The sequence below is a fragment of the Malaclemys terrapin genome, chromosome 10 (genome assembly GCF_027887155.1).
Source record: "Malaclemys terrapin pileata isolate rMalTer1 chromosome 10, rMalTer1.hap1, whole genome shotgun sequence".
In the NCBI taxonomy this organism is placed as follows: domain Eukaryota; kingdom Metazoa; phylum Chordata; order Testudines; family Emydidae; genus Malaclemys; species Malaclemys terrapin.
This window is the reverse complement of record NC_071514.1, coordinates 1455380-1469478: the sequence shown is the minus strand read 5'-3', so window position 1 is coordinate 1469478 and position 14099 is coordinate 1455380. Positions and strand designations below refer to the sequence as shown.

The window sequence follows — 14099 nt, the reverse complement described above, 5'->3', positions numbered from 1 at the left end:
CAATATTGGCTGGGAAAATATCAGGAATCTGGTAAAATTTGCACTTGATGGAGGGCTCAGTGGTATTTGAGTGTCTAATATTGATTGTGCGATGAACAAATATACTTGGAGCTGCATGTGACAGACAGGGGAAAACTGTGCAAGAAACTATTTTAATTAAAATGTGATTTGCATTTCTGATGATGTACAACAGGGAACTGTATTGATCAAGGCACATTTGAATCCTTTCCTATGTCAGTGTTTTGAAAAATGTGCCCCTGATTGCTTGTGGTAAATTAGGACATTTAGCGAACCCTGCACTGCACAGTTCATAAATACAACACATTCATTTGCTCTAGATCCCACTGCCAGCAGTGTGGTTTTGGATTCAAGGTGATGGCTGTAAATGGCAATAAATCTAGCTTTCGGCTTGAAATGTAGCTTTGCCTCATACGTTATTGTTTCTCTGTTGTGTTACGATTACCACTGAGAGAATAAATTATATGACTTTAGCTTCTTTTCCTGTGCACAGAGAGCCAGCAAGAAGACTGATTTCCTCAAATTCCCTCATTCTTTGGACTGATGTGACAAATTTGGGGAAGAATTTTTTAGTCTATGGGTTGGACCAGTCACTGCGAGCACTAGATGTTCTTTCATCAAAGTAGCAGCCGTGTTAGTCTGTATCCGCAAAAAGAACAGGAGTACTTGTGGCACCTTAGAGACTAACAAATTTATTTGAGCATAAGCTTTCGTGGGCTAAAACCCACTTCTTCATATGCATCTGAAGAAGTGAGCTGTAGCCCACGAAAGCTTATGCTGAAATAAATGTGTTAGTCTCTAAGGTGCCACAAATACTCCTGTTCTTTCATCAAACGTTCAGTTCTGTTGCCTAGGTGTAATTTGTCTCACCCACAGCTATGGTGCCCTTTGATTGGCTAAGCATAACCTGTATTATCAGGAGGAGGACTTTAAAAGAAACCCGGGGCACAGACCTCTCAGAGAGGGTTTGCAGATGAACAGGATCAGGGTATTTTAGAGTATTTAAAGCAGCATGTAGATGTACCATTTCCTCCGCTCAGTCCCACAGAGCAGCAGCATGTGCCCACCCCGGCTAGCTTATATGGCCAGACCCTGGTCTGCCGCTGTGCAGGGGTTCTGCTGAGTCCGTCCCCTGCTGTGTTAACCTGTGTCCCGTCCCATGTACGTTGCGTACCAAAACTGCCCCGAAGGAGTGCCAAAACCACGCGCTCAGCAGTTGGGGATCATGCCAGAGGTGAGACTGTCACCGCCCAGAATTATGAACAGCACGAAGCACATGATCGTCCCACCAGGTAAGTCTAGGCCCAAGGGTCTCATCAATGCTGCTCTTGCGGCTTTCCCTGGGTCATATTGCAGAGCCAGGTAGGCCTGGGGACATTGCTCAGGGCTGCTGGACTGAAGGGGCCTGATTCACCCCTCATGGCGAGGCGTGAGGTAGCTGGTTCCCCTCCTTTTGCAGCCCCTGCTGACAGCTGCTCTGACCTGCAGTGGTCTCTCACCCCCTCCAGAGCAAGCCAATAGTCCAACCAACAACCCGCCGGCCATCTCACCTGGGGCCTTTGGTCAGACTCTGGACTGGCTAGTCCTTATCCCAGTATTGGAAGGGGTTTCAACAGCCCTTACCCCGGTCAGGGGGGTTCCGTTCCACCTTCCCCGCTGCCTGGTGGGGGACCCTGGCCCTTCCTCTCTCCTGGGTTCCAGTCCAGAGACCCTTTGTTGTCAGGCCTCACCTGCTTATTACCCCCCTTGCTGTTCCTCTAGACCACCTGCTACCTGGCCCTGTCTCCAACCTTTGCCTCGGCCTCTTCCTGGGCACCCAGCGTATCAGACGTGCCCTAAGCCAGCGGTTCTCGACCTTCCCAGACCACTGCACCCCTTTCAGGAGGTAGATTTGTCCTGCGTACCCCCAAGTTTCACATCACTTACAACTACTGGCTTACAAAATCAGAGATAAAAATACAAACGTGTCCCAGCCACACTGTTCCTGAAGAATAGCTGACTGTCTCATTTTTACCATATAGCTATCAAATAAATCAACTGGAATCGAAATATTGTACTTACATGTCAGTGTATAGCACCTAGAGAGGTATAAACAAGCCACTGTCGGGATGAAAGTTTAGTTTGTACTGACTTCGCTAGGGCTTTTTCTGGAGCCTGTTGTAAAACTAGGCTAATGTCTAGCTGAGTTGAGGTACCCCTGGTTGAGAACCACTGCTCTAAACCTTTACCCCAGGCTCCCTGGAGAGCGTCTTAGCATGTCCTGCCACCCAGCTGGTTCTGCTGCAGGCCAGTTCTCTCTAGTCCCTGGCAGGGCATCCCCACAGGCCCCTCCACCAGTGTGGAGAACCCTGGGCAGATTCACCCCCTCCAGCTTTCCTCCCCGTCTCTCTTGGGGCAGGCCCAGCTTCTGCCAGGGGTCTGCCAGCAGGTCATCTCAGCTCCCTGCCTCCCGCCAGGCTTCTCTCCTGGAGTGAGAACCAGGGCTGCTCTCTTGCCTGATCAGCCCCACCTGAGCTGGGTTCAGCCCCTTGAACTCCTCCCTCCAGGCCTGACACCTCTTGCAGGTGTAGCGGGGCGGGACTGATTGAGCCCACAGGTTCTCATTAACCCCTTCTGGCCTGGTACACCCCATCGCAGGGGCCATTGCTGCCAGAGAGCTACAAAGCAGCACACAAACTCTGCAGGCTGGATGGCTATGCACTGCTTATCCCGCTCCTGCAGCCAGTGCAGAGCGAAATTCTGTGGGGCCCCCAGCTCTTGCTTCAGGGAAGGGACCCTCGGTCCCTGGAGGAGAACCTCCGATGGCTAAAGCGGCTGCAGCGGTTGGGGGTCACACAGCACACACCCAGCTACATCCTCGGTGTGGATAGCAGTGACTCCCTACACGGCCAGGTCCATAGAGCACAGGCTGTCACGCACTGTCTGTACTGCACTGGTGCCATGGTCCAGTACAGGGACATGGCTGCCTGCAGCTTCCGCTGGCCCGGGTGAGCTATTGAAGCCATGCATGCCCAACATGGCATAAAGCAAACGCCGGCATGTTAGTGCCCCTGGGATGAAGCCACCACGATTGGGATCTGCTGCAGCACAGGGCCTCCAGTCCCCCAGCAGCGCCATCAGACCACGGCGATGGATAATGGGGACATGAGCAGGACGTTTGCCCTGCGTCTCAGCAATACTCTGCCTGACCCTCTTTTGACATTTCATGCAACCTGTCTACGTGCTGCCCTGGGGCCTGCAGAGAGAACCCCACCACGGTGGCTTTTTATCTCCGCTCACTGAATGCCCCTTTCCTGGTGGTGCTGAGAATGGAGGACTTGGCTGGGCTGTGTGAGAGAATGAAGAGGATCAGAAATGGGAGAGCAGGAAGACAGCCTCTCCCCCGACAGCTTCTGCAATCCTAACCACATGCAGTCGATCCAGCCAATTAGGAAACCAGAACAAATCCCATGTGATTTCAACCAACTGACCAACTCAACTCAACATTTACAATACACAGTGCAAAGCTTCCTCAAATTCCCATAGCCGTCCTGATAGGGCGAACCACCCACGCCATGTCTGGCACAAGTCTCACCAATGGGAAAATGGCTCCAGCGAGACAGCGCTCGTTCACGAAACCTTGGATCTGAATGTCAAGTCAAAGGTTTTGCCCAGCCCCACTCCTTGACTCCACGCCACACACACTCAGGTAACAGATGTGGAGACAGCTGCTGGCTACAAACAAATGGTGTTACTGAGAGGTGCACACCCCGCAATCCGTGTCGGACCAGGACCGTGCAGCCAGGCCAGCACTGCACAAAGGACAAAGCTCAGATTCCTTTCTGTTGCCCTGCTCACATACAGTGATGCCCAGACAATCCTCGAAAGCGGAACTCATCCCTTCAACTGCTCTTTAGCACACTGGTGAACTCAGACCATAAACCATAAATAGCCCGACAGCGACCCTAAATACCCCCATCTGTTTAGCCCATGTGCTGTCTCCTATGTCACTCAGTAATCATGAACATAACATCAAGTGGGGTTAATTGAAGGAACTGAATCTACTTTTCTGCAGGTTTCTCCAGTGGGCCTAAGCCTCATTCTGGGCCCCGGACCACTTCCCCTGCACAAAGCAGCCGTAAACCCAGCAGCCCTGGCTCCATATGGTTCTGCCTTGGGGGGAGGGATAGCTCAGTGGTTTGAGCATTGGCCTGCTAAACCCAGGGTTGTGAGTTCAATCCTTGAGGGGGCCACTTAGGGATCTGGGGCAAAAATCAATACTTGATCCTGCTAGTGAAGGAGGGGGCTGGACTCGATGATCTTTTGGGGTCCCTTCCAGCTCAATGAGATAGGTATATCTCCATATATTATAATCCCTGGGTGATATGGCCTTACTGGACTGCTTCTATACCACAGCTCCGGGTGGAGGCTGGTGTCCCTGCACCCTCGTGATCTCTGGCTGCCCTTGGGGTGATTGGCAGCTGGCACCAATGGGTGCAAAGTGGACCCTCGATCAGAGGAGCACAAAGGGTGCTAAAGGATCCTCCACTGCAGCTGGAGATCCAGAACCTTTTGTTGATGTTTCATCCATGGTCAAAAACTCAACAACACTGAATCCTAGGACGAAAGAGCTGCCCCGGAGATGGAGCTGTCCAGACTGCGGGCTCAGTCTGGAGCTGGTTAGAATGACCACAACTCACTGCCCCCAGATTGGAAGACCAGGCCAGCTTCTTCCAAACCAGCTCCCAACAACAATCATTTCTAAACACACAGTAACCCAGGAACAGGGCACAGACGGCAAAAGAAAAGATCCCTCTGACTAGTCTCTTTAGCACAGACTAGGTGCTCAGAGACTCTGGGGATGAGTGGGATAGCTAGAGCTGGGCAGAGAAACTTTGATGGGACCATAGTCTGCTGGAATACATGGTTCAGAGGGGTGGCCGTGTTAGTCTGAATCTGTAAAAAGCAACAGAGGGTCCTGTGGCACCTTTAAGACTAACGGAAGTATTGGGAGCATAAGCGTTCGTGGGTAAGAACCTCACTTCTTCAGATGCAAGAATACATGGTTCAGTTGAAATCAAAACACAAATCAGATCAATTTCACTGGAACTTGTTTAGGGAAAAATGGGGGGGGGGAAATTAATCACAGGACATGTTTACGTATTGGGAATGAAACATTTTGATTTTTCATTTTGAAATGGCTTTTCATTTTGGAATTATAGAATTTCATCATTTCTATATTATTATAAAGTATAATACAAAATAAAAGTCAAAACAAAAATGATATAATGTTGTCAAAACAAAAATGTTTTGAATGACCCAAAACAATTTCACAATGATTCAGAACGGAGCCATGTTCTGAAATCTCAAAACGCTTTGCAAAACAGAACTTCCATCTTCCACACGGCTCTAATGAGAGCTGTCTAGAGAGAAAAGTATCCATAGGCAACAAATAAAAAACAACCATTTCTAATGCTGGAAAAGTCTTCAGCACTTTTCCTTTCCAATTAGTTTCACCGATCTAGCCTTAGAACGGAAGGGAAGGCCTGTGTCCCTGGAAGACGGTTCTGTTCAAGGGATGCATTAAGGAAATACTGCATTCATTCTGCAGACTTCAGCTACCTGCCTTTCGGGAGCTGCAAACCTCAAATCTTGCTAACCATTTTCTTCTTCCACTGTCTCTGACAGAACACACTGCAGACCCAGCATCCAACTAGCTGCCATTTGCCTCATCTAAAGCACTGATTCGTTCATTTACAAAGCAATAGGCCTTCAACTGCTTGAGTAGTTTTATAGAATTGTTTGTTCTAACAAATTATATGACAGTACGGGCCAGATCCAAAACCAGTGTCAATCAATGCAGCTTCATTGACTCCGAAGTATTTGTGCTGGATCCAGGTTCGGCAGGCGCGTAGTACAGCATGAGATAACAATCCGCCCTTTACCTCTAGGATCATTTTTCTAGGTGCAGTTTGAAATCTGAAGGGATTTTGACATTCTTACGTTAGTGCTTAATGGCTCTGAGCTCCTTACAACAAATACAAACAGTGATAATGCAGCTAGCCAGCATGGTGTAAGCGAGCAGGAACATCTAGCAAGTTACATTCTAAAGGGAGGTGGGCTGTTAGAATTGGTATGGCCCTGTGAAAATCCCATTGATAGCTGAGGACACTCCAGGCAGCCTAGATACAAGGAAGCCAGGCTCCTCTCCTACCTTTATAAATACATCTTATTTGAAAATAAAACTTTCCCTTTTGCTCAGCCTTGCAAACAACTGAAAGAAGGCCCAGTGACTGCAACTGAGGACATTTAAATGTGTACCCTAACCCACGCTGGAAAGGTTTCCTTCAGCAAAATCTGCCAGGGTGTACCAGGGCTGCAGCACAGACTTACTATTTCAATATTGCTATTTTCTGAGCGCTGATCATTCCATCTTCATCTGGAGCCAATTAAGAACTGATTGTTCCACCAGACTATGTCACATTTTAAATCTTCCCCTTGGGGACCCAATCCTGCAGTTCTGACTCAAGCCGCTCTCACAGCTGTTAGTGAGAGTTTTGCCGGAGGAAGAATTATGTAAGAACTTCAGGACTAGACCCACAATCTATTGGGATTCTTAACAATGCACAGACTTGACATCAAATGACGAGAAATGAATCCTTATTGACACTTCTGAGATGCTTGATTGTACGGTCTCTAACCCAGGTGTTGAACTTCATTTAAAGGATATCATTTGACTTGTGACTGTCATTATAATAAATCAGTTATTGCCTACACCATAGAACAGAGCTGGCTTGGGATAATTTGGTAAATTCGGGATGTGGATTGGCATTCACAGATTTGAAAACACATTTTTTGCTCCTGTAGCTGTAGAATTTGCATGAACGTCTCCCTTATTTGAGACACACCACAATTCAGGCAGATGATATCCTAATGGGCACAATGGAAACACGCAACGCTTGATGAAATGTTATCTTATGCGAGAGTCTCGCCCCTAAGTGCCTCCAAGATGACAGGAACCTAGCATAGGACCTTTTGTTAGAAAAACATGTAGAGAGTTTTCTGACGTTTCGTACTGAGACAAAGCTCAGGTGACAAACATAATGGGCCTGAATTTTCAAAGGGCGTCCCACCGACCTCTGGCATGTCAGATGTGATTTTGCACCAAATATTTGCACCCGCAGTTTGGCGCCCAAGATTAATTATGGCTACAAGTGACAGCACGTGGACATCTACTTGTCTTCCCGTGCGCATCGCTCCGGAAGGCAGATGTCAACACTGCCGTGCGGGCACACAGCTAGAGCACAACACGATCATCAGACGTTGGGCTGAGGCTTTTGAAAAGCAATGAGGCCCTGTATGTCCACAAATGCCGGGCACTTTAGACCAGTTGCCAGCCCATCTGCAAGCCTGGCGGGGGACAGCAGAGGGGACAAGTCACTTTTGTATTGTTATATCTGACATCCTGCTTGTGGGATAGTTTCCCCATCAGCGAAGGTGTCAACTGCAAGGGCCTGATCAGAGTCCATTGAAACCAGTGGAAAGGCTCCCATTGACTTCAATGGGCTTTTGGATCAGGCCCTGAACTCATGCGAACGACTGGAAAAGAAATGGCGAGGAACAGGCATGCACCAGCAGCGGCAGAGTCGCTGGCCCAGCAGGACTGTTCCAGCCCCACACTCCTCGGGTATTTTCCTAACACCTTTAGTGGGTTTTTTAACACCCTCCCCCCGAACGAAGGTCTTTGCTGCCCTGCCCTTGTGCACCTGCCAGGGTTCTACCCTGTCCTGGGCCAGGGCCCACCTGGGTTTGTGCAGCGCCTGGCACAAAGGAGCCCAGCCTTGGTTTGTCCCTAGGCGCCAGGGTAATGCCCAGGATTAGCCCTCCCCTGCGCTGCACAGGCTGCGAGGCCCCCAGGCCCGGGCAGGGCCAGAGGCCGAGCTGCGCCCAGGGCGCATTCCCAGCCGCACCCGCAGAAACGCGGCTCGGGCCCGCGCAGCGGGAGCTGGTTTTGCGTTGCGGGCCGAGGGGGCTGCGGAAGAGCCGCTTCCGCTCTCCGTCCATCGGAGGGCGCCGTTGCGTTGCAAGGACCCGCCTAATTAAATCCGGCTGATTCCCCGTAATGTCGGGAAATGTTCTCCGGAGAGTCCCCAGCTTAACGCTAATGAATTAACTCGCCGCTGCGCCTCGGTAGCGCCTCCAAGAGCCCCCTGCCCTTTGGTGCATTTCGCAGCGCGCCCCAGCTGCCGCTCGCACTGCGGGCACGAAGCGCCCACTGCCCGGCGCAGCCCCCTCCTCGCCCGGCCCACGCGACTGCAGCCCCACCGCTACCTGGCGCGCTCACCTGTGCACCTCCGGGGCTTTACCGACCGAGCGTGCACAGACTGTAGTGCATACACGCTGTATAATATTGCACACGTAGACACACGGTGTTGCACGCACTATATTGCGCACACACTATGGTGCATGCCTTCTATTGCACACGACATTGCACACGCACTGTATTGCACACGTACGCACACGCTCTATTGCACGCGCACCCACTATATCGAACGCGTGCACACACTATGTTGCATGCATTCTATTGCACACACGCACTGTATGGCACACGCACATACACGGCATTGCACACACACTACGTTGCACACGCACTGTATTGCACCCTCTCTATTGCACGCGCACACAGGGTTACACACTCTATCCCAGGTCTCCGGGGCAGCCTGGCCCTTGCGATTCCCCGACCCGGGCGGTCCCTGGCGCGCTGCCGGGATGCCCACTGCCCAGAAGCGGTCCGTGCCCGGCCCTGCCCTGCCGCAGCCCCCGCTGACCCGTGCCCGGGGTGGCGCCCCGCCAGGAGCCGGGCTCCGGGGCCCCGAGCGGCGCAGCCCCGCACTGGCCGCCCCGCTCCCCGCGCGGCACCGACCTGCTTCTCCAGCGAGTCCTTGGCGGAGAGCGAGGGCTTGGGCGAGGGCGCGCGGTCGCAGGCGCTGCCCTCCAGCAGGTAGAGGCCGGAGGGCCGCGAGCTGGAGTCGCTCTCGAAGCAGAAGAGCATGTTCTGCAGCAGCGCGAACCACTTGCTCTGCCATTTCGTGTTGTCCCCGCTGCGCTTGCTCAGGTAGCCGCGGCGGCTGCCGTCCTTCTTCGCCAGCAGCCCCAGGTAGGCGACGTGCCCGTCGTTCAGCCGCATCCCCTTCTGCATGGTGCCCGGCGCCGCCGGCCGGTGCTCACCCGGCCCCCGGCCGCCGGCTCATGCCCGCGCCCAGCCCCGGCGCCGCCTGCTGCAGAGCCCCCGGCCGGCGCGCTGGGGACGGACCCGCTCGGCTGGCAGCGCGGCTGGATGCAGGAGCCCCGGATCCTGCCAGCGGGGGAGTCATGTGATGCGAGCCGAGCCGAGCCGAGCCAAGCGCAGCACCATGGACCGAGCCGCGCACAGCCGGCTACGGGCAGGGGGGACCTGCCGGGCGCGCAGGCGGCCGCGTCTCCATGGCAGGGCGGGCGCTGCCCGTGCCGGGGGGAGGGAGATTAGGGCAGGCGGGTGCCCGCAGCCCGGCGGGGCGGGCCCCGCTGCATTGCGCCCTGCCCCGGGCTCCGCGCGGCCCACGCGCACCGCGAATTTCAGCGCCGCGCGCAGAGCCCCGGCTCGTGGACACGGGGCGCAAGTAGCGCCCCTGGCGCCGGGCCACGCGCGGGGCGGGTCACGCTGCCAGGATTCGCCGGACCCCCGCGGCCCCCGCCTGAGGCTGCAGCCGGGCGATCCCGGCCACCCGGAGAAGCGCAGGTGCGCGGCCAGCCCGCACCAGCGGCGTGCGGCGTCGGTACCCAAATGGCAGAGCCCGCGGTATTTTTAGCTTCTCCTCCTCGCCTACACACTTGCATGGAAAGTACAGGGAGCGCTGCGTCTCCCCGCCCGGGGAGCGGACACGGGAACGGGCAGGCGCAGCTTCTCCTGCGGAGGCCAGGAGAACGGGCAGCCGGGTTGCAAAGCTCCAGCGGTCCTTTGCTAGCCAGCGAAGTTGGCTTTGGATTTGAAGGAGTCCATCGCCCCTCAGTGTAACCCTCCCCGTGAGAGCAGGGACATGCCCAGGCTCAGAAGCGGGAGTCTACCTGATTAATGGCCCAGTAATCTGTTAACCTCTAAATACCGCCTGTGTTTACATGGTAAGGGGGGTTGTGGCCTGGCTGGAGTAATGTAAACAATGTCCCCTCCGGAGACCCACCCTTCGCATGCCAAAGCATTCACCATTCCCTGGTGCGTTAGCGCCTTTGCTTCCCCCCAACCCCAGGGGAGATTCCAAGCCACCCACTCGTTTATTGCCAGTTGAGCACAGGAACAGGTGGGGGAGGGGGACAAAGGGAGACCCCTCTACTTATTTCCATGGGGCTAATTTCATTTCCTGCAATTCCTTCATTTTGGCCCCTCGGTATTTGCAGAGTGGAAGAAAACCGCAGGAGCAGCCCGGGAAGAGCTGTGTGCAGGGGAGGGGAAAGGGGATGCGGTGGGGTGTTATCCCTTCCCTCTCTGGCCAGCAGGAAGGACAGGGCCCTGCCAGTGGGCATCATGCTACTCCACTCCACTGGAGCTATGGCACCAAACTCTGCCCAGCTTGCTTAGATACCATGGTAACGGGCACGACCGTAAAACCTAAGCCAGGCAGAAATGTCAGTTCCATGAGTGGAGTGGCACGTGGTCAGGGGGCAAGGGGGATGGAAGAGAGGCCCCTGCAGCACTGCGCCAGGTGGGCACCTGCCGCTTGAAAACATGGCTAAGCTGAAGAGGTGGACAGGGAAGCCTAGGCCCCCGGCCCAATGTGTGACCTAGCTCCCGTAAGCAAACAAGAAGGGAATCAGGAAAACGATGTTAATTTGACTGAAAATGTTGGAAGGCCTCCAAGGACTTTAATGAGGTCACAAATTGCCATGGTAACACCAAGGAACGGTCTGGGCAATAGGAAGGTTGTTCACATTTGCAGGCACCAAGGAACCAATTTGATTGGCCATTTCATGTGACCACACCCTTGGTGGACATGTCTAGTGCCCCACGGGCACCTTTGGGTGTTTGGATCTGGAGGTGTGGAGATGGGGCTTTGGCAAGCACATCTTGAGAGGACATCATACCTTAACCACAAAGACAACGCAGGCTTCAGGTGCCTGCGATACCTTGTGTTATCCCCCCGCCCCAGTCGAATATTCCCTAACATATGGGCTTCCCCTGTCCTCTGCGCTCTCCAGCATTTCACTTTGTCTCTGTTTCCAGTCCTGGCAGTAACAATTTACTCAATTCCTTTGTCCCATGGCAGGCTGAATGTCACTCTGCTGGGATGAAAGAATTGGTGGCTGAATGTCAAACATGCCAGCAGAAGATGAGCCCATGTGTCCAGCAGCAGCCGGTAAAAGAATAAGTCACCACACCAAGGAACTTTGATTTGTTTTCTATCCTCTCTTGTCTTCTATGTGAATTAGCCAGAATTAATCCCAGCTGCTGAGGAAATGGGCCTACCTCCATAAGACTGGAGTAAGGAAGAGCGTCTTATACTGCTATAACACCAGGACTTCCTGGGGATCTGCTCCAGTTGACAGCTGCAGAATCAGGCCCAAGCTACAATGTTTGAGTTGCTCTCTCTTTCCACCCAAAGGGGCAGGGTGTGTTGCCAGGGCATTTTACTGAAAGCTCTAACTTACAAATGTGTAACCAATAATAAAAAGGATTTTTTTCCAGAACAAATGTCAATTTCTTTCTCTGTTTCCAAATATTTTAATTGCGATGTTTTCTTCTCTCTCTCTCTGTCCTTACTCAACTTTTAAATCTCTCTGTTGCGCTGCTTGCTCATGATAGCAGTCTAAGGCCAATGCCTAGGACTTCATACTTGTGCTATTTTCCATTATTAATTGGAGATGCACCTAGGGGCCAAGGTCCCATGGTGCTGGGCACTGAATAAAAATAGAGCAAAGATGGTTGCTGCCTACCCTAGATCAGTAATGCATTTTCCCAATATATTATTTGTAAGGAATTATTCACCCAGGCCAGCTCTAAACCACACCCTGTGAGAAGTTCATTCATGTATTTTTACCCACAATATGTTCCCAAGCCTCCAGTCTGAAGTCCCACCCATATACCTGAGAAAAAGTGCAAGCTGGAACAGCAAAGATGAAAAAAGTACAACACCCATAAAGAGTGGGCCCTGGGCTGCTGTCCCAGTGCACAGGACAGGAAGCAGAACATCAGCGCTGCACAAAGCTCCAGGACAGAATCCCAGGAGAGACGGGCAGGTAATAATGAAGCTGTGGAAAAGGGAAGGGACCCGCACTGTATATTTCCTATACAATGCGTGTTTCAATGTACTGCAAAGAAAAACGGAATGCCGCCTCACGCAGCTCTGAAGTATGTTTTTTGAATGGTTGGCAGGGCTAAGGGATGCAACTACGGCGTGGTGAATAAGTAGTGTTTGGATCATTGGCCAAGGCAGCAAACCAAGGCCCCAACTTTTAGAAATGCTGTGAACAATTCTGCATGTCAGACAACCAACTAGATAAGTTAGTTGCAGGTGCTGTGAGTGCACCGGCAGTTGCGGTAAGCACGTGTGTGGATAACCAGTTCCAGGGCTTAGTGTCGTTTTCATGAACGGCTACAGAAATTGTAATGTCCCGTTCTAAAGCTCTGATCCCAGCCCCTCGACTGTCACACAGCAGAGGGCACTCAGTCGAGTTGCTGGTCATTTAGGCAATAATATAAAACTGGTGATGTGGGTTTGCCGAGTTCCAGTTGTTCTCAGACCTAGTGTTGTGGTGGTTACAATAACTAGCGGCTGCCTCCTAACACAAGCCTGGCACCGTTGCTGTGCCAATATCATGGGGATAGAGGGGTGACATGCGCTGGGATTGTCCAGGGCTTTAGTTGTCTGTGTTTGCCCCCTGTCAGCTCAGTTACTTGCAGACAGCTCTCTGTTATGCGCCAGCACCCTGCTAATCAATTCAATTTCTACAGAGTCTCTGCCAACATTCAAGCTTGGATGGAAGAAAAAATGTGTTATTCTAAGTCCTGCTGGAAAGCCACAGACAACGAAAATTGGTTTTGCTCCCTGTGCCCTGACAGCGTTCCCTTTTCCCCTCCCCCACCGAACACACACCAGGACTGGCTTTTCAGTACTTGTGCTGCCTGGCAGCTTGTGTGTCAAATACACTTGAGAAGAACCTAGCATGGGGCTGGTTACCAGGGCACCCCTCATCTGCTGCAGCTGTTGTTGACATGAGCCAGCAATGGGCAAACAGCAGTTTAATAAACATTCATCTTAAGGTCAAAGAGCACCGTGTTGCACCCACCCAGGCCTTCTCCCCCTGCGGACATTCAGTGACCAGCAGTGTGTAGGTTGCATGCAGGGACAGGGAGCAAAGGTGTGCTCTGTGGGCTGCAGCCCCGGTACTGATCAGGCCCTGTGTGTAGTGCTAGCATCTCTCGTTTGTTCATGGATTCCAGACAACGTCCTCATGCTTACCAGCCAACCTGGTTTAGCTACAGGTTGAGCTCATTAACCTTAAACATGTGCACAAAACAAAACCCTTTCCTTCTCTGCCCCGTATTGCTGGACAATGTGGGAGCTGATGCTTACCCAGCACACCCCTCCTGAGACTCAGCCACGCACTGCGAGCCCTGGTTTGATCGACACGCCTACAACCCTCAGCCAGGTTAGAGAGCGGATCAGCTCGCCGAAAGCCGGCACAAGAGTCAGAACCTGGATATTGAGCTCAAAACACCACAGCCCCTTGAGCTGCTCACACAGCAGATTGCACTCGCCGTGACAAGGCAGCTTCCTGGCTCCTCAGGTGGCACTGAAGCCTGGGGATTTTTATACAGCTACTGGGTCTGAGGCACCAGCCTGGTCATCAGTTCTGGCCAGGGGAAGCGGCAGAGGGGCAGGACAGGCATTGACACTTGAGGTCACTTAAATGTCTTTCCCAAGACAGCAGCTTCCAGAGCTGTGAAAATTGGGTCATATTTTCTTTTAAGTTTAAAAAAAAAAAAAAGGGTCTTGACGGTGTCCAGACATTGCCCACCTCAGACGCCCGCACCTACGCTCCAGTCTGCATGCTCAGAGTTCCCTGGGTTA

The 14099-nt window shown here is 52.6% G+C and overlaps 1 protein-coding gene across 1 annotated transcript in view; it reads right to left on the bottom strand.

The window, feature by feature from the left end:
- RASGRF1 (Ras protein specific guanine nucleotide releasing factor 1) overlaps window positions 1–9196 on the bottom strand; it is an 88533-nt gene extending 79337 nt beyond the window's left edge. The window contains exon 1 of the mRNA XM_054042833.1: window positions 8921–9196. Coding sequence (XP_053898808.1) covers window positions 8921–9196 — 276 coding nt within the window. The remainder of the gene's footprint in view (window positions 1–8920) is intronic.
- Between the last annotated feature and the right edge of the window lie 4903 nt (window positions 9197–14099).